This window comes from Carlito syrichta, unplaced genomic scaffold (assembly GCF_000164805.1).
Source record: "Carlito syrichta isolate Samal-C Ts95f unplaced genomic scaffold, Tarsius_syrichta-2.0.1 Scaffold108124, whole genome shotgun sequence".
Taxonomy (NCBI): Eukaryota; Metazoa; Chordata; class Mammalia; order Primates; family Tarsiidae; genus Carlito; species Carlito syrichta.
In genome coordinates, this window is record NW_007052220.1 from 649196 (window position 1) to 674588 (window position 25393).

Below are 25393 nucleotides of genomic sequence, written 5' to 3' on the forward strand. Positions count from 1 at the left end.
TATTCGAGCTCAGGGGCTGTTTCTTAGGTCTATAAACCTGTGGGAGAAAGCTACAATGGTTAGGTGCAGGAGGGGAGGGTGGAGGGAAGAAATTAAGGAAAAGCAAAGAAGGAGGTTTATCTTGACTTTCTATGGCCAAGTAGGTGGAAAACCAAGTGTAGAAGATGCACAGCCCCAAACAAAGAAGTCAGATGTAAGCAGTCCCCGAACCCTGGGGTCAGCGCTAGCAAGGCATGCCACTCTGTGGAATGACCCCAATGTCTGGCAGTGACTGGGACCCTCCCTCTGCAAGGAGAGGGTGCCCAGGCATGGCAGTGGTCTCTCTTTCTCTCTCTGAGCAAGGCAGCCCATGAGAAATGAATTCTGGTGCAGGGCCAAAGGATGCCTTTTCCTTCCTGAGGAGGAAAAAGGGTGGCCCCATTGTAAGGGGAGGTGCTTACTCCTTCAGGTTTCCCTTCTACTCACCCTGCCCACTGGGTTCAGCAAAGCTTACCCTAGCAGACAGAGAGCCAGTCCCAGGGGTTGAATCGATGTGCACGCATAATGCATGGTACCCATGTGGCAGTAGAGAGCTTCAGAACCACATGTGGCCCTAGCTAAGATGTGAGCCATCTTGTGAGGACCTAGATCATTGAGCTGAGTGGGTGTCATAATAAACTAGGATCTCTGTGAGTATCTTTAACTACTACTTACAAAAGTCCCCCGTTGTATATGGAGGAGAAATAACATCTGAAGATTTCAGGGATGATTTTCCAAAATGCTTCAGGTGCAATTATTTCCATTTAAGCCACTTCCAGATAACCTTTCAGAGAGCAAAGAACTTTCACCACACATTAAAACTATGCCCCTCCTTTCATTTCAAAACAAATACAGTGGCCTAGAGAGGAGGAAGCACAGGATAATGGGGAAACAGGTGACTTAAAAAATTAGACTGAATAATGGCAGGGAAGCCTCCAAGTATAGTTTGGCAGTGTTAGAAGCTGGGAGATGCTTCTTGGCTGAAAGGTACTAGACAGAATAGTTGAAGAACCAAAGTTGGAAGTACAGAGAGAAAGAAATCTAAAAACCCGAATAAGGGGAGTTATGTACAGGGGCCAGAAGTTGAGCAAGACAGAAGGTAACAGGTCCAATAGGAAAGAAGATACCCAGAATTTAATTAGGAGTTTCTAGAATTTAACATGAAGTAAAAAAAATCCACGGGAAGGAAGAGAGATGAGAGTTATTTGGAGGAGGGGGGATGATGCTAACACAAAAGAAAGTTTGCAAACTACACAAGCCCAGCCACATGCACATAAACATAGAAAAGCAGTAAAATGATGTCCCAGCAACAACTCAGACCATTTTGCTCCTACCTGGTTTTAGCTGTTTTAGCCCACAGGATGGACATGGGAAAATGGAGAGTGGCTAAATCCCAGAGAAAGCACCCAAGACCCCAAACCCAGCATAACACACCTTTCTTGCAGGAGGCCCCACCTGCTGCTTTAATTGATGCACTAGTCGGTCTTTTTCTCGCTTGAGGGCCATGACTTCTTCCTGTGTCTTTTTCTTTTTGGAGGCAGACAATTCCAGCAAGGCAATGTTTGCATCTTTTTCACTGATGGCTGCAAGTAGTGCTTCCTGTCTGGTAAAATAAAGATTATTGAGATCATTTTTATAAAGAGAAAAAATCCCAAACAATTGGCATTTATAGTTGAAATGAGCCAAAGAATATTGTTTCAATTGGAAGGAATTATGGATAATACTTAAGACAAACTATCTCCTCGGTTCTCAGAATGGACAAAGTAGTTTGGGCCAGAATCTTCGAGACTTGCACCGAGTACTCTGAGAAAGGCATCTTTCAATGGCTTCAAAGATATAGATGCATATGAAAAATGGGAGGGAGTCAATCTGAGCGTTCATTGCTAAGACATCTTTATCCACCTATCAGTTCATGCATTTATCATCTTTTCATCTACCCTTTCTTCCATCCATCCATTTGCTAATTGTCTTAGTCAGTTTTCTGTTGCTTTAACAGAATACCTGAGAGTGGGTAATTTATATAGAAAAGATGCTTATTTGGTTCACAATTCTGGAGACTGGGAAATCCAAGGAAATGGTGGAAGTTTCTGGTGAGGGATTTTGTACGGTATTAGAATATGGTGGAAAAGTGAAAGGGCAAGTGAGTGCATGGGAAAGAGACCTCAAGAGTGAGCAGAGTTCACTTTTTTTTTTTTTTTTTCAGTTGGAGTCTCACTCTGTCACCCAGACTAAAGTGCCTGGCTGCTCCTGGCCACCGCAGCCTCCACCTGCTCGGCTCCGGTGGCCCTTCCGCCTCAGCCTTCCAAGTAGCTGGAACTACAGGCGCGCGCTACCACACCCGGCTATTTTTTTATTTATTGTGGAGATGAGGCCTCACCTGCCCAGGCGGGTCACAAACCAGAGTTCACTTTTATAACAACATGCTCCCTCAAGAACTAACTTACTCTGGAGATAAGGGCATAATCCACTTATGAGGGCTCCACCCTCATGACCCAATCACCTCTTTGAGGACTCACCTTTTAATAGTGTTACATTGGCAACTAAGTTTCTAACACATGAATTTTTGAGGGGCACATTCAAAACATAACATCAAGTAAGGTTCTAGACACCCCAAGACAACCCAACCAAACAGCAATTTCAATATCAAATATTACTTTTTTCATGCAAGATTATCTTTTGAAGGCCAGCAGAGATATTTATTAGGGTTCTATTTCCATTTTCAAACCTAGAGGTTATCTTTGATTTCTTTCCTCCCTTTTCCATCCATAGCCAATCTGTTGACAACTTCAGTAGGTTTTACTTCAAAGTACAGAACCTGGAATCAACCATACTGTCCAAAAGAGGACTGGATTAAAAAAATGTGGTACATATACACGATGGAATACTATGCAGCCATAAAAAAGAACAAAATCATGAACTTTGCAGCAACCTGGATGGAACTAAAGTCAATAATACTGAGTGACCTGTCACAGAAACAAAGATCTGAGTATCACATGTTCTCACTCATATAGCGGACCTTGAACATCCATCCTAATAATATAAAAAAAGGACTGACAGTGGTGGGAAACTATGGGGGGGAAGGGAGGTGAGATTAACGGTAGTCAATAGCTGTCTGGGGACAGGGAGACACCCCTTATCAACAAGGGTGTCTGAATGAAGCATATTTGTATACCTAACCCTTAACTGTACCCCACAATATCAAAATAAAAAATATTGATATATAAAAAACAAAAACAAACAACAACAACAAAAAAAAAGTACAGCTCTTATGTAAACTCATGCACTGCTGTCAAAACTATAATCAACCATCAGCACCACTCACTGGGAACCACTGCAAAAGTTTACTCATTGGTCTTCCTAATAAAGAGAGCAAAGTCATCTTTAAAAACATTATAAGCTCAGAATCCATGATACTGCTGTGTGAAAAATCCTTTGCATCACCCATTAGACTTGAAATCTAGACCCTTTACTGATGCTTGCAATACATTACATCAACTAGCCCTGACTACCTCTCAAGGGCATCCGTTCCCTTTCTCTTTCCCCATCACTAAGCTCCAGCACATTTCATTCCAGGTCTCTTTTTTAGTCCTTGGAACTGTTACTTTTGTTCTCACCTCACAGGCTTTGTCTTTCCATGCCTTTGCCTCACATAGCTCCTCATCTTATCTATCTTGTGCACCAATTCTCAGGTTTTTAAAAGATCCCTCCGCACATAGTGAGTGTTCAAAAATGTAAGTTCAAGGAATAGGCAAATTCACTTTTTACTCTTCACACTTTTGACAATGTCCCTGAACACTTCTTCCTCTTATTTATAAAAAATTAGAAAGCTCTATCTCCTACTTAATCTGTGATCGTTATTTACTTAGAAAAGATTTCAAGTTGCCTCTTTTCATCTTTGCAGTCTAATTTTATGACTATATCTGTCACAAACTTTAACTTGGAGTTTACTGGGATGATGCTTGACTAGGAAGTAACCTTCCTGGGTATGTTTAATTGAGTCTTCTTTTCCACTAAGAAAGTCTTGTCCTCACCATTTGTGTCTGAAACATTCTAGATACATTTGAAGACCCCACAACCCCACAGAAGCCTCCACATTGGGGACTTTCCTTGTATTCAAGTCCTAGGATTAAAACTTAGCCAGGATCCTGTTTTGCCTTTCTTGAATCCCCCTCACCAGACTAGACCCTCTCCAGATGTTTGGACAAGGTGATTATTATTTGGATCTTGGATTATTCCCCTTTTCACTGTAGGGATTTACATGGACCTTCTGGGCCCCACTAATGCCAGGCAGTAGGAGCTTCTGTCTGAGGCTCACGCAGATGTGTGAGCAGCAAAACATGTCAGGAAATACCTCTATTTTCCAGAAGAAAACCAGTGCAGGCTGGACTACAAGCATCAGCATTAATATCCAGCTTCACAGAGCCTATCTCCTTCTGGATAACATCTTGAGACAATAGACATGCTTGCCGTTCACAGCCAGCGCATATTTATACAGAAGGCCAAGCTGAAGAGACTGTACAGACTTTAAACCAGCGAAAGTCTATTTGCTACCTACGACTACAAACTTGGCTACGATATACAAGGTGACCACAATATTTTACTCCCTCCTGCCCCAAATCTAAATGTTTAAGTGAAGCATTTTTAATTAAAACAATAGAAAAGACTAATATTAGGAAAACTGGAAATTGGAGGTAAATTGTGCAATGTCTCTATGATTGGCTCTTTATAGATATATATATAGCCATTTAAAATGCTGTTGTGGAAACATTTATGTTTGTTGAGAAGCAATTTTCTGCAATTCTCTCAGGTTTCTGTACATTTTGCAAGCAACGGCACAGTTTTCTTTTCTGACAATGTTTCAAGGATATTTCTATAGTAAATAGCTTTGAAAGACAGAGGTAGTATCCCTTTTTGGATCAAAGAGTAGACATGCTTCCTGCCTCAAATAATACTGTCTTCTTCCAGACCAAAAGGCAGGCATATTACTGCCCATTATAAAATATTCAGGTTTTCTAAACTCAGGGTTGCTCTTCTGTAATGCCTTCACCTGCATGTACATGTTCATCTGAACTATCCATCTGGCCTCCATGGGTCTTGGAGCAATGAGAACTGACACAAATATACTAATGCTGCTTTCTGTACTGTGAGCAATAAAGTCCCTGGTCTCTGGCCCAGGAGTCTCCTGTCATCTACCTGCATCTGTGAAACTGAGGCAGGCTGACATGTTAGCATTCCAGTAGGGAAAGTCTCAAATCCTTCGCAGTTCTTGATGTGCAAGTATATATCCAAAAAGATCCCTAAAGCATAAATCTGTACTCACAGAAAAAAAAAAACACTGGAAAGAACTACACCAGAATAATAACAATCATCATTTCAAGGTGGTGGGATGAATAGGCCATTTTATTTGTTTTTGCTTATACTTTTCTGAATTATTTCCACAAAATACAATAAAAATCAACATTTAGAAAATATAAGTGAAGCCTTTCAGCTACTAAGTAAACTGCAGGTACATGCTTCAAAGCTCAGCAGATGTGGAATTTGCTCATTTTCCTATCCAGGTTATCTGTGTTCTATCTATCCCTCTCATTCTTTATGCACAGATAGGCACAAGCACGAGTGCGTACACACACACACACACACACACACACACACACACACACACACACCCCTGATACAATCTACATCATCTTCCACTTGGAAAACTGTAGTAATCTCCTAACTAGACTCCCTGTGTTTATTTTTGGCCTCTTTTAACCCATTTTCCTCTCAATCAAAATTTGGTATTATATAGCCTTAATAGCTGTTAAAAGTCATCATCACTCCAAAGAATAATCATTCTAGATTCCCTTTTCCCTATGATTCTATAAATTTAGACTTTTAAACTCTAATACTTATTTCTCCTCTTATAATACCATCAAAAAACCCAATAGGCAGTGCACGGTGGCTCAACGCTATAATCCTAGTATTTTGGGAGGCTGAGGCAGGAGGATTACTTGAGTCCAGGAGTTTAAGACCAGCCTAGGCAACATAGTGAGATCTCATCTCCACAAAAAAATGAAAAAATTAGCTGTGCATAGTGGGACAAGCTTACCTGAGGCCCAGGAGATCAAGGCTGCAGTGCTACTGCACTCTAGTCTGGGCAATAGAGTAAGATGTCAACTCAAAACAAAACAAAGCCAAAACAAGTTCCAGTAAAGTAATTTCTAATTTAAAGTTTACTGTCAGAGAAAAATAAATTAATTTCTCATTCTCTACAGACATTATCACCAAGTATGATTCCCAATCAATTTATTCTCAATTATTAAACCTCAAAATACATTTAAAATCATTTTTATAAAAGTACATTTAAAGTCACTCACCAACCTTAAATTAATATTCATATAAAATAATCCATGCTCTTCATAATATTTTCCTTATTGTATTTTTATTTTATTTTGTTTTGCTTTTGGCTAACAACTCTGTTTTATAGATACTGGCATTATACAATCATAGAGCTTTAAATAAAATTAGTGTAACAGATATATATATATATATATACTTTGAAACTCTCTTTCAAATATTGACCATAAACTAATGATGATTTTCCCTAAAATATATTGACTGAGGTCTACATTCAACAATTATAGCCTATTTAAATCAAAGCATAATTAGTAGACAATACAAAGGTATATAAAACCAGAGAAATATGAGCAGTTCACACTTTAGGATATTTAGAAAGGTAGTCTAAATATGTTAAGGCTATATCTGGCCATTAGGTATTTGTACAAAAATGCCAGGCCTAGAATTAAGTAAACCCTTAATTCTAGACTGACAGAGCCACCGAAAGTGCTTTTTAAATAAGTTACAATAAGTCTTTATTAAGCTGTTACACTTTAGCTTATACAGGTTGATCATCCCAAATCCAAAAGTTCAAAATCCAAAGTGCTCCAAAATCTGAAATACTTTGTGTACTAACATGACATTCAAAGAAAATGCTCATTGGAACATTTTTTATTTTCATATTTGAGAAGCTCAATTGATAAGTATAGTGCAGGTATCCCAAAATCCAAAAAAAATATAAAATCTGACATACTTCTGGTCCCAAGCATTTTGGATAAGGGAGCACTGTAAGCTAATTCCATGCAGTTGTGGGCTTTTGTTATCCCTGCTTTAAAGGCCAGTTTGTGTTTTTGTTTTTTTTTTTGAAGGTAGGGGATACTGAACATAATTTTCTAAAGATTAACTTCATTTTACCAGCCCTATATCAGATTCTACACTTTTACAGTTCCTGCATAACAATTTGCTGATACACTGACATAAAGCACCCAATGCCAAATATTTCACTGAAAACATTTAGAAGCCTGTTTTGAGAAAATGACCAACATCGAAATAGATCAGAAAGCTTAAATTAAATATTCCTGCTTTTTTCCTCATGAGGAATTTCACTTCAGTCATTCAAAAACTGGAAAAACTGAAATATAGGCAGTTCTGATGCACCATTTAAAAAATATGGCTTGAACATATCAGTGATAAGACACTTGGATGTCAACTGGAAACACAAAGAAAATCCATATTATTTTCTCCAGTAAATACACTACCTTCTGGAACCAAGGCCAGATTTATGTTGCTTTAGAAATTTTTACTGTCTCATCAACCTGAAGAAAGTTCTATAAGCCTAAAATCACTTTTAGCACTTAATCTATCATTTTTACCTATTCACAAACAACACGAGAAGTATGTGTGTGTGTGTGTGTGTGTGTGTGTGTGTGTGTGTGTGTGTGTGTGTGTTAATGTGTACCCATTCTTAGACAGTTAGTGGGGTTAAGTATATGCCCAAGGCTTATCAAATTATCTTTTGAACACTGTCATATTCCACTTTACAATTACCAAGGTGATCTATCTACGCCCCCAAATGTAACTTAAAATATGAAAAGGAAGTCCAAATATGCAAGGAAGGAAGATAAGATAATGTAAAAGGAAATAAATCTATGAGAGTCTGCTGAATGCCAAATTAAGAAAGTGAACCATAGACAGCATTTTATCAAAGTGCAGCCTAAACAAACGTCAAGGGGAATAATTTCTTTAACAAATATGGGCAACAATGGTGGAAAGGGGGGTGAAATTTTGTGCCCTCTCCTGCATTTAGCTGGGGTTAACAATGGATAAAAATATGCACAAGAACTCATTTAATAACCCTAAGCTGTCATTCAGTTTGTAGGAGGTAGTCAAGATACAGCTAATAAAACACCAAAAAAATGGTTTTAGCCACCCTGAAAAAAAAAAAAATCCTCCATGGAATCAAACAAACGAGGACTGGAGGGCATCTCCTGCCAAGATAAATGCCTGCTTTTGAGTGTCACCTGTGGTTAACCCTCACAGAGAGAGTTCCAAGATCCTCTGAAGGTAATACATTGCTACCTCGCTTATCATAGTCCATTTAAAAGGGAGCTTTGTAAACATTTCCATTTCACTCCCTGTTACTGTCATTCTATTAATGATGATTTGAGCTCAGAGAGGATCTAAAATTAATTTTAGGAGTTGCAAACAAGGCAGACCAATTAGGAACTGTTATAAATTGGATTGAGAAAGTACCATTAACACTGTTTCTTGTGGGTTCTTGTTTTAGTTAGCTGACCCATCTTTAGAAACGCATTCAATTACAAAAGCAGATGCTTGAAAAAAAAATGCATTCCATTAAGACATGTTTGGATAATGACATATAAGAAAGAACCTACATTATGTATGGTGCTCAGCCCAGGCAGTCATGTTCTAATCATACTGTGGGAAAAAAAAATCTGCTCAATCAACTTTTCCCAGCTAATTACTGTTTTCTTTCCCTCATGACCCTGAATCTTCAACCGTAAGTTCAGTAGGAGGTGACTTTAGACAGACGGTGACGAAAGATCCTGTTGAAAACTGCTTCTCTTTCACCCCTAGGGTGAGGGTTGGATGGAGGTTTGCTGTGATCAGCCCTGCAGATAGATGCTCATTTGCCTAAATTTTAAAAAGCTGTATTTTAAAATGGCATCTTGAGAAAGGAAAGTTCTTTGATATCAATTGATATCAACCCTACTCACTAGCAGAATGATTCATGGTATAGGCAGAAGGACCTACACAGAAATCAAAGCAGCTCACATGAGGTAGGGCCCACAGGGTGAGATATATTTGAACAAGCATGAGTTTCAACAAGGACAAAGAACAGACCAGAATCATAAAGGGTAGGCTTTGGCAACCCAGACTCCTTTATGCGGTTTGCTCTCTGTCGCCCACCTAAAACTGACCTCAAAAAATAGTTTACTCCAATTACGGAGAATTTTGTCTTTGAAACCTAATAGCACATGACTGGAATTTCCTAACACAGGGGTATGGAGTCCTGGGGAAGTTCTTTGCTCTATACACCAGCTTCTATCCATTCCTCATTCAGTACACAACCCAGACAGGTGACTGGCCCATCAGTGGGTGCCTCCAAGTGCAACAGGATCGGTAAGTTCTCAAATGCCACTGCCATGTGCTTCAGGACACGAAAAAGGCAGATGTCAGCATCACTTGGCATCCTGCTACAAAGGCGTATGGATGAGTCTGAAGCCAATCAACTTTCCCAGATGGAAAATGTCCAAGTCCAGAGGACTAGGTGTGTCAAGAAGAGCTACTGCCCCATTCTCATTTGCTGGCTCAAATCCCATCCCTTAGGAGAACTGATGAAATGGCAATGAAGGATGGGAGGCACCATTGTCCAGGCCCTGGCAGTGAACATGTGTGAGGCATTACTGATTACTGTGTGCTTGATTGAAAAGAAAAAAGAAAAAAAAAGAGAAAGGAAGAGAGAGAGGGAGAGGGAAAGAAAGAGGGAGAGAAAGACAGAAAGAGAGAAAGAAAGAAAGAAAGAAAGAAAAAGAAAGGAAGGAAGGAAGGAAGGAAGGAAGGAAGGAAGGAAGGAAGGAAGGAAGGAAGGAAGGAAGGAAGGAAGGAAGGAGGAAAGGAAAGGAAAGGAAAGGAAAATATTTTAAAATATTTCTTTTGAGCAACTTGGTCTATTATGATTTTTAAAACTTGCCCATACAAATAAAATATCACTCAAGTCCTCAAGAGGATAAGGTACTGATCTTTACCTGGGTTTGAATCTCAGCAATATCTTTTGTTTCTATGACCCTGGGCAAGTTACTTACTGTCTTTGAAACTTGGATATCTTCATAAATGATCCAGGAAAGGTAATAATAACTGTCTCTTGGATCATTACTAGAAGTAAATGTGATAATGCATGTAAAGATTTTGTACAATACCTGACATGACCACACAATAAATGCTACAATTACTTATTAATACATAACACAGACACTACTAGATTTAAAGACTCAAAAGTTCTGCACTAATTTCTAGCAGGTTCCCCTTTGTATTAAATATATATAACATGTTAATGGGTCTCTTACTTTCAAGATAGACTTTCAGAGAAGGCTTTACATTTTTTTTCTGGTAAGTTGCATATTTGACTTTCATGAACTGACATCTGTTTCACAAACAGACCTAAAGGAGAAAACAGATCTTGAGCGTGGAGAAGAGGCTGCTGACCACAGAAGAGCTGCATCCAGGCTTGACTTGGTCAATAACTGTTCAATATCTTTTCATCCAAACTGAGGAAAGGCCACACAAAAGTTGGCAAGACATGATGTCACACAGTATGGGAAATTGAGAAATGGAAACATGGTCTGAAAAGTGACCTTTCAAAAGTCAAGGTCAAGTGCAAACTCTAACTAATGTCAAACAACTTCAAAACAAAAAATTCTTTCATTGAAAAAAGAAACTTAAAAAGCTGGTAAATTTGGAAGGCAGGGAGGGCAAGGGAAATGAAGGGATTTCCATGATCCACTGCAATACCTTGTATTAGTGTGTAATGTTAGATGATGGTGCTTGGCCATTCTTGTTATTCCTGTTCAGTAATGAGAAAGCTTCTTTGTTGACCGTTTGACTCTGCCAAAGTAGTCCATGAGAAATCTACCCGACCAGAATTCATAGAAGAGCACTGATGATTGATAATGAGAAAACCAAATACATCTGGACTTCACTGTGGGGTAGAGCTTTGCCTAGTATCTACCCAAAGTAAACCTATTGTCCATGGGTGATCAGTTACTGTCAAGAGACTGTCTTCTCACATTAACTTTTTGGCTGGAAATGAGCAACTGCCAGAACATAGGTCACTGACTTCACAGTTTAGCTCCCCAGGACATCTGATCAATTTTTTTTTTTTTATTATTGGTAAATGAGGTGGTATGTATTTATATGTTTGTGAGTATGTGTGTAAGTTTGTCTAAAGACAATACATTTTAATTTTCTCTCTACTGTATACTTAAGGCTATTACGATTTAGTAGTCAGTCTTTGCAAAGAGCAGCAACTTGCCCTTTTACATCTTGAACTAGATACCTCACTTCTTAATCTGAATATTTTGTGTTAAATCAAGTCTCCTTTTGTTTATGTTAACATGGAGTAGAATCTTCCCATAGGCCAAATTGTAATGAAAACCAAAACACATTGTTATGTCATTGTTGTGAGAGGGATATGTGCAGAAGGGGGCATATCCCACCTTCTTGCTAATTCAACATTTGAAGAAATTGAATTAAGTTTCTGTGGAGCAAATCTTTGCAGAGAGAAATACACAAAACTGAGTTTATTGGAAGTGGTTCCTTTGAGAGAGTTTCTGTTCATGAGAAAGAAAAAGGCAGCTGTGCTTCTGCACTGGGGAAGGAAACAGAATTTCGTGTCTCTGTGTGCTGTGGGTGGCAGTGGTAGCCAGGCAAAGGGCAGGTTTCTGGGAGGATCAGGTATGGCTGATACCTTCTAGAGGAGGGCTACACAGATTCTTATTTATTTATCAAAACTGGAGATCCAGTGTTAACCGAAGCTGTTCTGCCTTGCCGTGCCTGCTGAAGAACTGGATAACAATCCAGGAAAACCTGAAGAAGTTTTTCTTTTTGGGGGGGGCGGTGGGATTGGGGTTGGGGGGAAGCTGATGGCTTCTAAAGCATCCCCTAAAATGTAATTCCTCATGTAAGTGTGCTAGTCACTTTGAGAAGTCTAGATTTTAGGTCTGCCATCTCGTGGCCATTGCAATAAATACTACCTTTTCCATAGCTGCACTTCTATAATCTATATTCTAAAAAGGTACCAGAAAGAGTGATTATAAGGAAAAAAAAAACAAAAAACGAACATTAGTCACAGGAGAGATGTATGATGCAGAGGGAGCTAGCACATGCCACAGTCGAATTATTTTCTGCTGACATTTTTTGAGAAAATTCTAGTTTCAAATGATTATTTATTAAATTACCAAATTCTCATTCCATATAGAAGTCAATTAAGAGGTGATAAGCATGTCTTTAGTGCCTGGCTTGTTTATTTGCTTAAAATAGTCAATTAATGGACACAGAGTTGTGACCAAATAAATGAAAGTCTCACAATTTCTGTAACTGTCATAAATTTGATAAGAAAACACTAAGAATAAAAAGATAGTTAAGCCAACAGGAGCTTCATACCTAAAAACTGGAGGAAAATGCTCTTCTGGAAATAACTTAAAGCTCAAATGACTGAGATTGAAAATATATTCTACATTGTGAGGGACAGAAGACAGACCAAATTTATCACAATTTTGTACTGAGAAGAAATGGCTACAATGCCACCATGAAAGCATACTAAGCCCATTGAATGCACACTCACTAACCACTTGTTGAATGTGTCAGTGGGAAAGAAAGCAAATGCATGTGGTGGCCATTTTCCTTGAGGCTTCAACAATGTATTTAGCCTTTAAACTAAAAGGAGGCACAAGGACATATTCAATGACTATAAATTAAATTCAGAGCCCAGATTACCAACTACTGAAAACTGTGCGCCTACAGACATACCAAGGGAAGACCCCCCCAAACCTGGAATTATCTTTTGGAGGGCAGGCCACTTGCAGCATATTCAGAATTTGTTCCTGATCAAATGACCAACCATGGTTTTTATCTGGAAATTTTGAGAAGGTCGCATCATGACTTGCAGATGAAACGTCCCAAGTTGTGGCAAACAGGTGACTGGTTCTTCCACCATGACAACACACCTGCCACACCGCAATGAGTGTTCCGCAGTTTTTGACCAAAAACAGCATGACCCCCATGCTCCACCCTCCCTATTCACCCAATCTTGCTCTGAGAGACATTTTTTTTTGTTTCCCCAGATGAAAAAAGTCCTCAAAGGGAAACGTTTTGCTGATGTGGAAACGGTGAAACAACAAAACCCCACGGAAGCACTAAAAGGTATCAAAATCGACAAGTTAAAAACCTGTTCTGAGCAGTGGAAAAAGCATCAAACGAAGAGTACTTTGAAGGTGACTGAAGTTTAAACATGTAAGAATAAATATTCAATTTTTCATAAATAAATGCCGGAGTTTTTGGACACCCCTCATACACCAAAAGGACTGCACTGCTAAGCAATTGGTTCAAAAGACAAGCAGAACAAATAGCTGCAAAACTCAGCTAGTAAATCCAGAAATAGTAAGAGTTTACCTGAAACTTCTGGATTCATGAATACAATACGTGGGACACTACCCGAGTATTCTTTCTCCGGGTTTGAGGGAACGTGAAACCAGATGGTAGATGCAGAATGAAAGAATCTGGTAAACTACCTGAAAGTGTTCCACATCTGGAAAGAATCCTGAGGGAACCAGCCCAAGACACAATGGTATAGATAGCATTCTCAGATTTATAGTTTGGGTGGCCTTGTGGCTCGTGGAAGTGAAATTTCCACTCCAGGAGGAGCAATCATTGGAAGTGGGAACATTTCTGCTGTGAAACTGTGAAGTCAGACCCAAAGAAATGGAACTGAAGGTATTCCTCGCGGGTGGCTGTTCACTGGCCACACAAGCAAGAATAAACCAGCCATGTGCAGAACCATTCCTTCGATTCCTTCAACTCATTCAACATATATTTACTAACAAATAAACAGAAACATGAAACCTCATATTCATAGCTAGTAGGCCAAATGATATGAAGTTGAATATCAGCAATTTCATACGGTTCAACCTAATCATTTTCTTCCAAAATAAAAGTAGCTTTATTGGTTTCTTTAATTGTTTGCTTGTTTATAGTACATGCCCAGATGATTTTAACTTTTTATTACTTTATAACCTCAAAGATTTAAAAAGTTGAGGCCACTCCCTCAATATCCATAATATCCAACTATTATTCCACATGCACCCAAGAATGATAACAAGGTAATTACCCTAGTCTGCAAGACAACCTGTTACACAATTTGGAAGGTGGGGAGGAGGCCTAGAAACTCAGTAAGGCGACAGAACTCAGTCCCATAACAGAGGATCCCAGACCTGGAAAACTACTTAGTGAAAAAACATCCTGGTGACCAGACTCCAATCTGACACTGATTACCACTCCCTGTGATACTGATCTGTTGACTGGCTGCTTTGAGATCAGATCATCTATCTCCCCGGACAGCCTTGAAGTTGCCCAACTCCATAGACAAGCAACTGAGCACCCCCATTTAGATTTGAATTTCAAGTCACAGGACACAAGGCAGGGGTCAAAGATGAATGGGTCTGCAAAACTCTGAAGGGATTTCAACGTCCAATTGAAGAAAGGCCCAGTATTGCTGCACAGCTATAGGTGGTAGCAAAGAAGTGCAGTCTAATGTTGTCAAACAGTGTCCTAATCTCTACCACACCCAAAGAGAAGTTACTGTGGGTAGTGTACTGTGCTAGGTGTTATGAGGGACCAGCAATAGATAAGGCTTGCAAACTATTCTGGCAAAGAAGGAAAAAGCATATGAAAACTTAAATCATAAAAGATAAATAATAGTTGATTAATGACTCCACTCCATAGGATAAGCAATTGTCAATTATCATTTTGATCAATATATGTATACACAAGGCATAAATAAAGTACATTGTTTCATTTAGTTCTCTCAAAATAGCTTTCAAAGAGAATGCTAGCCGGGCTCGGTGGCTCAGCCTGTAATCCTGCGCCTTTGGGAGGCTGAGGTGAGTGAATTGCCTGAGCCCGCGGGTTCGAGACCCGCCTGGGCAGCAAGACCTCATCTCTACAATAAATCAAAAAATCAGCCAGGCGTGGTAGCGCATGCCTGTAATTCCAGCTACTTGGAAGGCTGAGGCGGAAGGATCACCGGAGCCCAGCAGGTCGAGGCTGCGGTGGCCGGGAGTGGCCACTGCACTCCAGTCTGGGCGACAGAGTGAGACTCCAACTCAAAAAAAAAAGAGAATGCTATTATACCCACTGTAAAGTTGAATGCACAGAGACTGCAACATATAAGTAGAATGACCGAGGCCCCATTGCTTTTAAAAGGTAGAACTGTGACTCCAGAGCCTGGACTCTTGGCTATTTCATGGTAGTACTAGGTTAAAGGAAAGAAAAAATGTCTCTTTGTTCTGGGATGGTAGGGACAGGCTTCACAGAGGGCAAGGATGACAGCTGAGTATGAAGAGGGGGTGGGATTGGAAGGGCTCTGGAAAGAAAAGAGGGGTTTTTCAATGGGGGTAAATATATAAGAAAAAAACTGAGATTTGGTTATTTAAAATTATTCTTCTTTAGCTTATTTATGCCTTTTTCCAGCTGCATAACTTTCAGGGATGTTAGAGTACCAGCACCGAGGAAAAAGTGTGGTTAAACAAAGTGATTCCTAAGTGCCACCCCAAGAACTGGTCCTGGCTAGTACTGATGTTTTCACGCATGCACACATGAGGATACAGGCACATACTGTGGAAGTAAGATCACCAACATGTTTTCTCGGAAAATGGCAGCCTTTTACTCTGAAATTCCATAATGTCCTAATTTGGGGAATTAAATGACCTTTTCTCAAGTAACGGTGATAGTTAATATTTGAATAGTCTTATTTTATAGTTTAGGTTAGCAAGCATATGTTGTGCTCAAAATTATTTTTTCATATGATTGGTCCACAACATCCGATCTAGAAAACACTCCTGCAGTTGCTGCACGTTAATTATCAGAGTGAGTCTGAGGAATATCTGGGGCATTCCCTTTAGTCCTCCTCTGCTCTGTGTGGATAAGGGCTTGTCTTACCCTTTGAAAAGTGCTTGACACTTCCCTAAATATTACTAAAGTTTCTGAGCTGGCTGCCTTACAACCATCATGCTGAACCCTAATTGTTCTTACTAGGTTACTATTACTTTGACAACATCTGTTTCAGATATGGTATCTTTAGGATATGGATGGAGAATAATCTCCTGATTTCATAGACATGCCCACCAGGCACGAGCTCCAGGTCCTTCTGGGGGCCCTCAGTGACCAGAAAAGGTTAGAAAAGTGGTGTTGGCCCAGCGTATGACATATAACATACTCTGCCTCTTCCATTGTCCCTTCTGCTGCATTTTTAATGCAATATGTATATGGGTGAAACTTATGAATGTGGGAATAATCAGCATCAGAGAAGACTTGGGAACACGGTTGTTATCCCTTCAACTATCTGCTAGAGTAAATACAGATGAGGATTGCTCCAGAGAGACCCTGAGATTTGAATTAGGACTTAGGGATGAAAGTCACAGGTAGGTAAGCCTGATACCACTCCAATAACAGGAGGAGCTCTAGCTAAGTCAGAGCTGTCAACAATGGTCTGGGTTCCCTCATTGCCATCTCTGATGGTACTAGTACAAACAACAGAAGGCAATGTCGAGCAAGTCCCAGAGAAAGAATTCTAGCCAAGGATATGTGGTGTGACTAAACACATGCTTTGGTTAGGTTTATTTGAATTGCAAGCAAAAGAAACTAATTCTGGCTGACTTTGCGAAGTGAGGAAGTATTAGAGGGATACTTGGATAGATCAAGTAAAAAGAAAAGAATTAACAAGTGAGCCTTAGGAAGGTCAGTGAGAAAGTTGCTCTGGGATACTCAGTAGCAGAAAACCCTAAACCTTTCTTGGGAATACCTATCATTTATAGAACTTTCTTACAACCTCCAGGCTTAATGGAAAAAGTGTGCTATTTGACCTTCCTGAAAAGAAAATCAGTTGGCCCAATCTGAGTCAATCATCTATGGCCGGGGTCCTCAGTCCTAGAAACACATCCTAAGTAGTGGGGTCACAACAAAAGAAAAAGGGATAGTTATCAGCTGAGGGCCATCCAACTGTAATTTCTCTAACAACCTTACATCCTCACGGGTCTGGGTCTGTGGTGTGCTGAAGGTAGATGCTTCCTGCTAGTGAGAGTCAAATATGTTTTCTGTCTCCCGACTCCATGGCTCAGTCTGTGCCCTGGCCATGTGGGAGAATTTACACTATAGAAATTGGCAATCAGTACTCATCAGGGATTTTCCCTCCATTCACCTGGTTTATCTGCACTCTACTGACCTATTTCAAGATCATTGAACAGCCCTGCTGAGCCAGCTGAATACCCAGGGGACATGCCAAAGATCACACAATAGGGAACACACAGCTAACACACACCACCTACCAAACGCTATACTTTCTATGTCCTTTATGTGTATTAACTCATTCGATCTGCACAAAAATCTAATGAGGTAGGTGCTATTATGTTTCCATTTGACAGATAGGAAAGAGAGGCAGAAGGGAGTGAATTAACTTGTTCAAGTTTACATGACTGGAAAGTGGCAAAGGGGAGATTTGGACCGTGGCAATCAACAATTTTATACATTTCAAAATAAAATAATATTCAGCTGTTGTTCTGAGTTGTGATACTCTCGACACAGAAAAAAAACAACACATTCACTTTGAACCCAGTGCGGATTTGGCTGAATTCCAACAAGAGGATCACCCCCTCAGTCACAATGCTGCTGTCAGCAAGAGCAGTTCTGCAACTGGTGCTTGGATGTTTATTTCATTTCATTGGCTATTTCACTCATTACCTGAGATGCCCAAGGGCTGAAGCCAAATCCAAAAGTTGCTAGCCAGATCTACAGAGAAGAGCAAGACTCACAATGCACAGTGACAGAAGTTCCCAAGTGAGTGATCATGGGTGTTCTCAGATGGGCCACACTTTTCAATCCCAATGAGAAAGGGGAGAGAAGACTGAACCTTCACCTTAATGCCTTCACTAGTACTAAGATGCCTGGGAAACAGAAAGCAGTGCATAATAGAAAGACAGTCAACTGATTTTATATGGGTGCTGTAGACAAGTCATTTGACCTTATGGATCATAGCTCTGGAGTCTGTAAAATAAAAATGACGTTACCTACCCCCAAGGTCACTGAGAGGGTCACATAAGATGTCCCAGAATCTTGGGGAATCTTGGGGAATTTGACAGATAGGAAAGAGGACAGCATCTGGTAAACTGAAAAGTCCCACACAAATGCAAGCATTACTCTGGGCAGTATCCCTAGGCCCAAAACTGTGGCCCCTAAGACCCAAACAGTGATGATGCAACTAGATTCATCTCAAACAGTATTTGGTATGGACATACTATGTGCTAGGTACTGCTTCTATCAGTTAAGCCAAACTCATTAAGCCAGTATCAAATTATCAGTCCAAAAGGCTCATGGGAATTTCTACTGGGAGAAACATAAGTCCATGAAGGGAAATGACTATCTGGAAGAAATACAAGACAACTTTCCTTTTCCAGTGGTTTCTTGAGAGATGTGATCACAATCGATTGGCAGGGGGAAAAAAAAAGGCTGTTTCTAAATAAACTTGGAAAATTATCAGTTTTTAAAATGCACCAAACATGCCATTGATATTTGCTGAATCAGTGAATGGGATTCCACAGAGCTGGGTTCAAATCCTGGTTCTGCACCACTATCATCTATGTGATTCTGGAAAAGTTAATTAACTCAGTTTCTTCATCTGTAAGAGGAGAATATGCATATTGGGTATTATATAAGATAAAATATGTAAACCCTTTAGCACACATAGCTGGGTTTATAATAAGCAGTTATTACTATTACAAATGCAAGCTGTAGTTATTAGTACCTTTATTATTAATATGGTTCATTAATTTACTATTACTATCAGCTATAAGATAAATATGTTCAAGTCATTGATATCTAGAGATCAGAAGAGATAACTTTTTATTTTTTATTTTTTTTGAGTTGGAGTCTCACTCTGTCGCCCAGACTGGAGTGCAGTGGCCGCTCCCGATCACCGCAGTCTCGACCTGCTGGGCTCCGGCGATCCTTCCGCTTCAGCCTTCCAAGTAGCTGGAATTGCAGGCGTGCGCTACCATGCCCGGATAATTTTTTGATTTATTGTAGAGATGAGGTCTCACCAAGTTGCCCGGGCGGGTCTCGAACCCGTGGGTTCAGGCAATCCACTCACCTCAGCCTCCCAAGGTGCGGGATTACAGGCTGAGTTGAGTAACAATATTCCCAGTTTTCTGAGTCTTTACCTGCAGATTATTCTGAATACATTTCTTGTGTTTACTGTAATATCACAATCCCACTGCCACATGCTTAAAACAAATATAAATTGGAGAGGGGAAAATAATTTCTCTGATAAATGCAAAAAGAAAAACTGCATTATAAAATTGACAGTGTATCCAAGACAACAGTTCCACTCTAGACTTCAGCTTCCTTTTTTTAAAAATCACCTAGGAGGACTCTTTGGAAACTCCAAATTTAATATTTCAATGGTTCTTTAGAGCCAAAAAGTTTTCTGCAAAGAATTAAAGAAGTAGAAAAATGTCATTAAGAGTACGAATTTAATTTGTTTGAAAGAATTTTAAAAACCATATAAATGTGACAGTTGCCCATTCTTACTTAAAGAATTTTTAAAACCTCACAAAATTACAGCAGTAAAAATATCAAAGAATGGCTGTGGTCAAATAAATGAAAGTCCCATCAACTTATTTGCAGTTTCTCCTTGAACCCCAAATAACAGGTGCTAAATATCTTTCTTTGTCCTGTTAAAAAAAGTCTGAATTTTTTTAGGCTTTTCTATCCTAAACAACTCAACATGAGCCATGACAATTCTTCACTGAAACTGAATCCATTTAGCTTTTAGCTTAAAAAAATAAAGTATCTATAACCCACAAGTTGAAATAATATAGTAAAATAACTGTATCATATTCTTAAGTGATAGCTGCATTCTTTAGGTCATTCCTTAGTTAAACAAAAGTGGAGAGGGGGAAGGAGACACACAACAACTTCCTGATATGAAGACACAAATTAATCTCCATTTTTATACTTAAAAAAGAATTATGTATAAAATGCTCATAGTTCTAATGATCAACTATTCATCTTTTTTTTTTTCCATCTTAGCCATTTCCTCAAAGATCCATCTGCACTTCATTTATTTATTTCCCCATAAAGACCGCTTATAACTCTCTTATCCCAAATTTCAAGTGCCGGTTTGTCTGTAAATATGGAAGCCTAGAAGAAGCCCCGGTAATTGGTGCTTTTAGCCGCCCACTTAATCTTTCTTAAATTACCAGCATTCACGATGAGAAATGACCGAGAGGCACGGGTTGAGCAGCCATCAGGATGGTAAATACAGGGGATGAGGTTAATAAAGATTATTGTCGGGAACCCCAACGATATTCCAAATCATGAGAACCAACAAGTCACAGATTAAGAGCACTTGCTAACTAGAAGCAAGGTGACAGCCAGTTTCAGTAGTTAAGACATTATTGCTTCTGTAAACGCTAAACTCAAGTATAAAGTAGACATGTAATCTTCAACTCCCTGAACACCCCAATTTGGCCACTAAAGATGCTGTTTTACATTTCCAAACATTTTCCCCTGTCACTACTTTTTATACTTCAGTTCTCAGGTTGTAAGCATTTGTTACTTGCAAAGCAGCCCCCTTTGAACACTGAATCATGGGAGGCATTTGTAACTAACTGCCAATGCCGCCTGCCAAACAAAAACTCCCTGCTGGTGACATGACCACCTAGTGACCTCTAAAAATGTTGTAACAATGTGAAAAATAGCTCCCTCTTGTAGGAAACAGCAATTTTTTAAATTAAACGTACATCGAACGTTCGCTTATATACAGATAAATGGTGTTCAGAGTCACCTTCTCTGTTTCCAATTTCAATCTTTTGAAACTCAGCCCAAACCTAAATAAATAAACGTTGATACTAAGAAGAAACTAAGAGCTCAAGAGCCTTGTGATTTTGCAAACAGCTTTTTTCCATTTTCGAAAATCTAAACTCTGGGCCAGACACAGAACAGGTAATGAAAAGGAACAGGCTTGGCAGTCCCTCTGTGGTTCTAAGCTGAAAAATACGTCAGGCAGAAATAAGTGGCTATAATTTGGCAGGCTTAATGTCTTTAAAAGTTTGCAGCTTGCTAGAGAAAAAAAATTTTTTTAAACAGTTATAACATTTACAAATTGAAACACAATCACTAAGCTAAAAAGCCACACTGACAAAATTTCATTATCAGAGCTTCAAACATACTTTTATCATCTTCAGGTGTTTTTGTATCTGCATAATAGAAGTCACTGATAATTATTACAACCGGGGGCACCAGGAGGCTTTTTGATGCTAACATAATCTCAGGAACCTGAAGTATTGATGAATTTAGTTTATACCATTGACATCACAATATTCAAGGCTAGTCTCATTTTAAAAGGTGCAATGGAGTTTCCCATATGTGCCCAATGGGACACAAGAAATGGGAAATTGGACATGACAGTAAGTATTTTTGAGGCTGTGGATCACTGTTTTTCCGGTAAGTTTATCTTTCTAAAATTTCAAAATTAAAAGTCTCAGAGCAACAGAGGTATGACATGTCAAAGGCTGTTTTACTCTAATGTGTCTCTTGTTCATCCTGACATCTTCTGATGAATTATTTCCAAACACTGGCTCAAGCCACAAAAAAAAAATCAAATCAGCTTGAAAACCAAGTGGTACCAGCAATTGTTTGTTTCCAAGCCATTTAAACACCTAGAAGATCATTCCTTTTAGAAAGTGCAGGCAATCCTTATTACCTCCTTAAATCTTTCTCATCTAACACCCTACTCCTTCCCTGCCCCTACCAAGGCAAAGTAAACCACTTGACAGTTTCCTCCCTCAAAGACAGAGAAAGGAAATATACATGCTTTTAACTCTGATGTTTAAAGTAATAAGATAAAAAGAAAAAAAAAACAGTATACTCAAATCCATATTAAGATATATTCCTACCTTTTCCAACTCTAGCTTAAAACCCAACTTGTTAATATAATGATATACCAAATTCAATATGCTTTTGGTGAAAGCACTCAATGATCTGAAAACTTCCTGAACTAAAAATGATTCCCTCTGAAACTAAAGTGCATCTTGGTAATCACAAAAGAATATCAAATTGTATTAGTGGATTGGCATAGTGAATTATTGCCATTTTCAGCCAAGAAGTGCTTCTCTTTATTTTATGAAACATTCCCGTTTTAATTAGCAATTCCATAACACGTACGTTATTCAAGAAAACTTAACATCTACAGAAAAGCACCATGATATTACTGAGCAAAATGCAAATATGGATTTATAAAGAAATTCAATAAAAAGCAGAGGACTTGCCTTCCAGATTGATATCTCTATTTCAGACCTTGAGGTGAGGAGATGTAATGTGATTTTACCAGTGCTAAATCCAAATCTATGTAATAAAGAAATCATGATAATAAAATTATACTACTTGGCTCCATATGAAGTTGCCAGTGTCTGGGTATGTTCAATCCACAAAAATGACAACATCAGAATACTCAACCCAATAACAAAGTGCTTTACTTTTTTCAGCTATGAAATTAGTCTAATAATAATTATTTCATAGGATTGATGTGGGAAATCAATGAGATATTGTATACAAAGGACTTAACACAGTGCCGGGCACATTATTCAGTAAATGAATATTGGAGGAAGAGGAGTTATAAACCTATAAGCACTGCTCATTTTGAATGTTCTGATAGCTTAGGCTATTACTACTTATATAAATGCAAACTACTTATTTTATATCTTAAATTTTAGAAATGCAATCAAAATTCTTAGTGATTATCAACTGAGTGTTCTCATTTTTATATCCAAAAGTCAGTTTTATTTGAGGCACTGCTAATATTATTCTTTTATAAAAGACAATTCTGTCAAATCAAGAGAAATACTTATACAAACATACACTTATACTTTTGGATGCTTATTTTATGTATTCAAATAACAATAGAGTCCATTTTCTCATCTGGAGAGAATTACATTTGACGACTGTTAGAGTGATTGAAATATTAATAACTTTTTTCAATTTTTTGCCTATCCAATATTTCCCAGCAATTCTCTGAACTTTGCCAGGTGCCTCTAACAATCTGCTACTCTCCCCAAAAGTAACATGAATTGTTCTAAGTCCATTAAGAGGAGACAGAGTTCAAGTTTCATCTAAAAATATTTCGTGCAAAAAACTATATCATACTAAATTATCCATTTCCAAAGGATTAAGAGATTGGAATCTGTAGCTGAGACAGTCTAGGACTCTAAAACTGGCAAAGCTGAAGCATGTGAATTGGGTTCCCCAACTATGCACACCACAGCCACTCTACTCACACCCAAGAAGATCACCAAAAAACCTCTGCCTCTTCTCATGTACTTTTCCAGAAGTTCATCATTCTCAGAATCATTTTTCTAATCGGTATTAGGAGATGAGGGGCCAACTAATGAGAAGAAGGGCTTCCTGCCATCCTTCAGAGCTGCCCAGTGGCCCTGTGTGCTCTAGCAGTCTTTGGACTTTTAAGATCCTTGCCCCTGCTTTACAATTTTTCTCAACTAGACTTTTTTGTCTCTTAGGACATTGCTAGACGGCACATTGAGGGCTGGTATTCAAACAAGGTGGGTCAGGTCTGCAGCCAAAAGAAATCCAGCCATTTAATCTAAGGAATTGTGGATATTGGACCTTTCCACTCTTCTTATTACATATTAAAAGCCAAACCAACTCGCTTGCAAAAAGCTCAAACTGTATAACATTTTCCAAGAAGGTTACAGTGGGTTTATGTCAATGAAGGTGAATAGATCAAACATACTCTTCGGCAAGGTCTCTATCAACAAATAAGGCTTAGGCATATTAAAAGGGAGTCCATTTTGGGAATTCAAAATACTTGGCTTGCCAAGGTGAGGGCTAACCACCAAATTCCACTAGATAAGGTGGTTTTTCCTTTTTCTTTTTAGATTACAGGCTCTGGGTAATTCTCGATATTTTTAGTTCTTTGCAGTGGAATTTCCATTTGAAATAAAATTTTACTCCCTAACAATTAAGCCAAACCTCAAAAGCAACTCTGTTTTATGACATTTCAGGCTCCCCCAGTTTACCTGTCTGTAAAATTCCTCCTTTTGTATCAATCCAACAAAGTGTAAATTAAAGCACATTTCAAACAGTATTCTAAAAAAAACAGACAATCCTGGAGTTCATGTACTGCATTTCATTTTGTCATTTTGAAAATTACAATCATTTTACAGTTTTAAGAAACAGTTTTCTAAATTAGTCACAAATACAAGAATATGACCGCTTCTACTGTTCATCGAAATCACTTGGGTCTTACTTCATCTTCTCTACATTTACACAGGAAGATGGTTCACCATTGTCTCCTCCCCCTCACTGGGAGTCAGACCAGCTGGGACATTTTAAGTCTCTTTCATTAAAAAAAAAAAAAAGGAGGTTGAGGTCAAAATAAGTATGATAAACATGGTAGTTTCTATTCTCAATACTCAAGGGCGAAAGACTAAACAACAAAAAACATGTAACATTAAAATTTACTAGAGAATGATATAGATTGTTTTTTCTTCCTTTGGAACATAATCATGGAGGAAAAAGGGATTTTGGAAAACAGCAGGTTTTACCTTTAGTAAATCTAGTCTTTTAAATGAATCCAGTAGTTAGTTTTACAGCTGCACATTCCTTAAATTTATATGTTTCCAATTATCTGAATGACTGACATTTTCAAGTTTTACAGTTGATTTTGAAGAGCAGTACACTTAAACTTACATGAAGTATATTTTTAAACAGAAGAAAAATAGTAATTAATTTGTGCTTTACTTTAATGAGTTTGTCTTTGTAGTTTCAAAGATTTAGCATTTTGGTTGAAGTTTCTTTAAAAGTTAGTAAATTCCAACACCGGGACTTTTCATAAGACAAACCTTGCTATTGGGTTTAACTTTTTTTTACCTACAGAGTGTCAGCACCCCTTCCTGACATAAACCCCCTACCAAACAGTAGTCCAGTGTCAAGGTTATCACATGAAAACAGACTGTAGATTTCAGTCCCATCCTTTACTAATGACTGAAAAAAGGCAAATTCACAGCACGGACAGAGTAACACATTGACATCTGAGAACCTGCAATATCACAGGTAAATTAATGTGTTTCCCACTGCCTATAGTCAAGGAGCAGACCAGAGTCTTCAGAAACACATTCTGAAGCCGTTTTATCTTTCCATCCCCTTCTTCCTTAAAGGTAATAGCCTACCGTCTGTAATGTAAGCAAATATC

General features: G+C 38.7%; 1 protein-coding gene across 2 annotated transcripts in view; it reads right to left on the reverse strand.

Moving 5' to 3' along the window:
- Positions 1 to 25393, reverse strand: part of LOC103270862 (ERC protein 2-like) — a 424845-nt gene that overhangs the window by 226311 nt on the left and 173141 nt on the right. For both annotated transcript variants that reach the window (XR_002482512.1, XM_021717399.1), the window contains exon 3: positions 1474 to 1621. Coding sequence is in view for 1 of the 2 variants with exons in the window: in XM_021717399.1 (XP_021573074.1) it covers positions 1474 to 1621 (148 nt within the window). In the remaining variant the exon portion in view is untranslated. The remainder of the gene's footprint in view (positions 1 to 1473; positions 1622 to 25393) is intronic.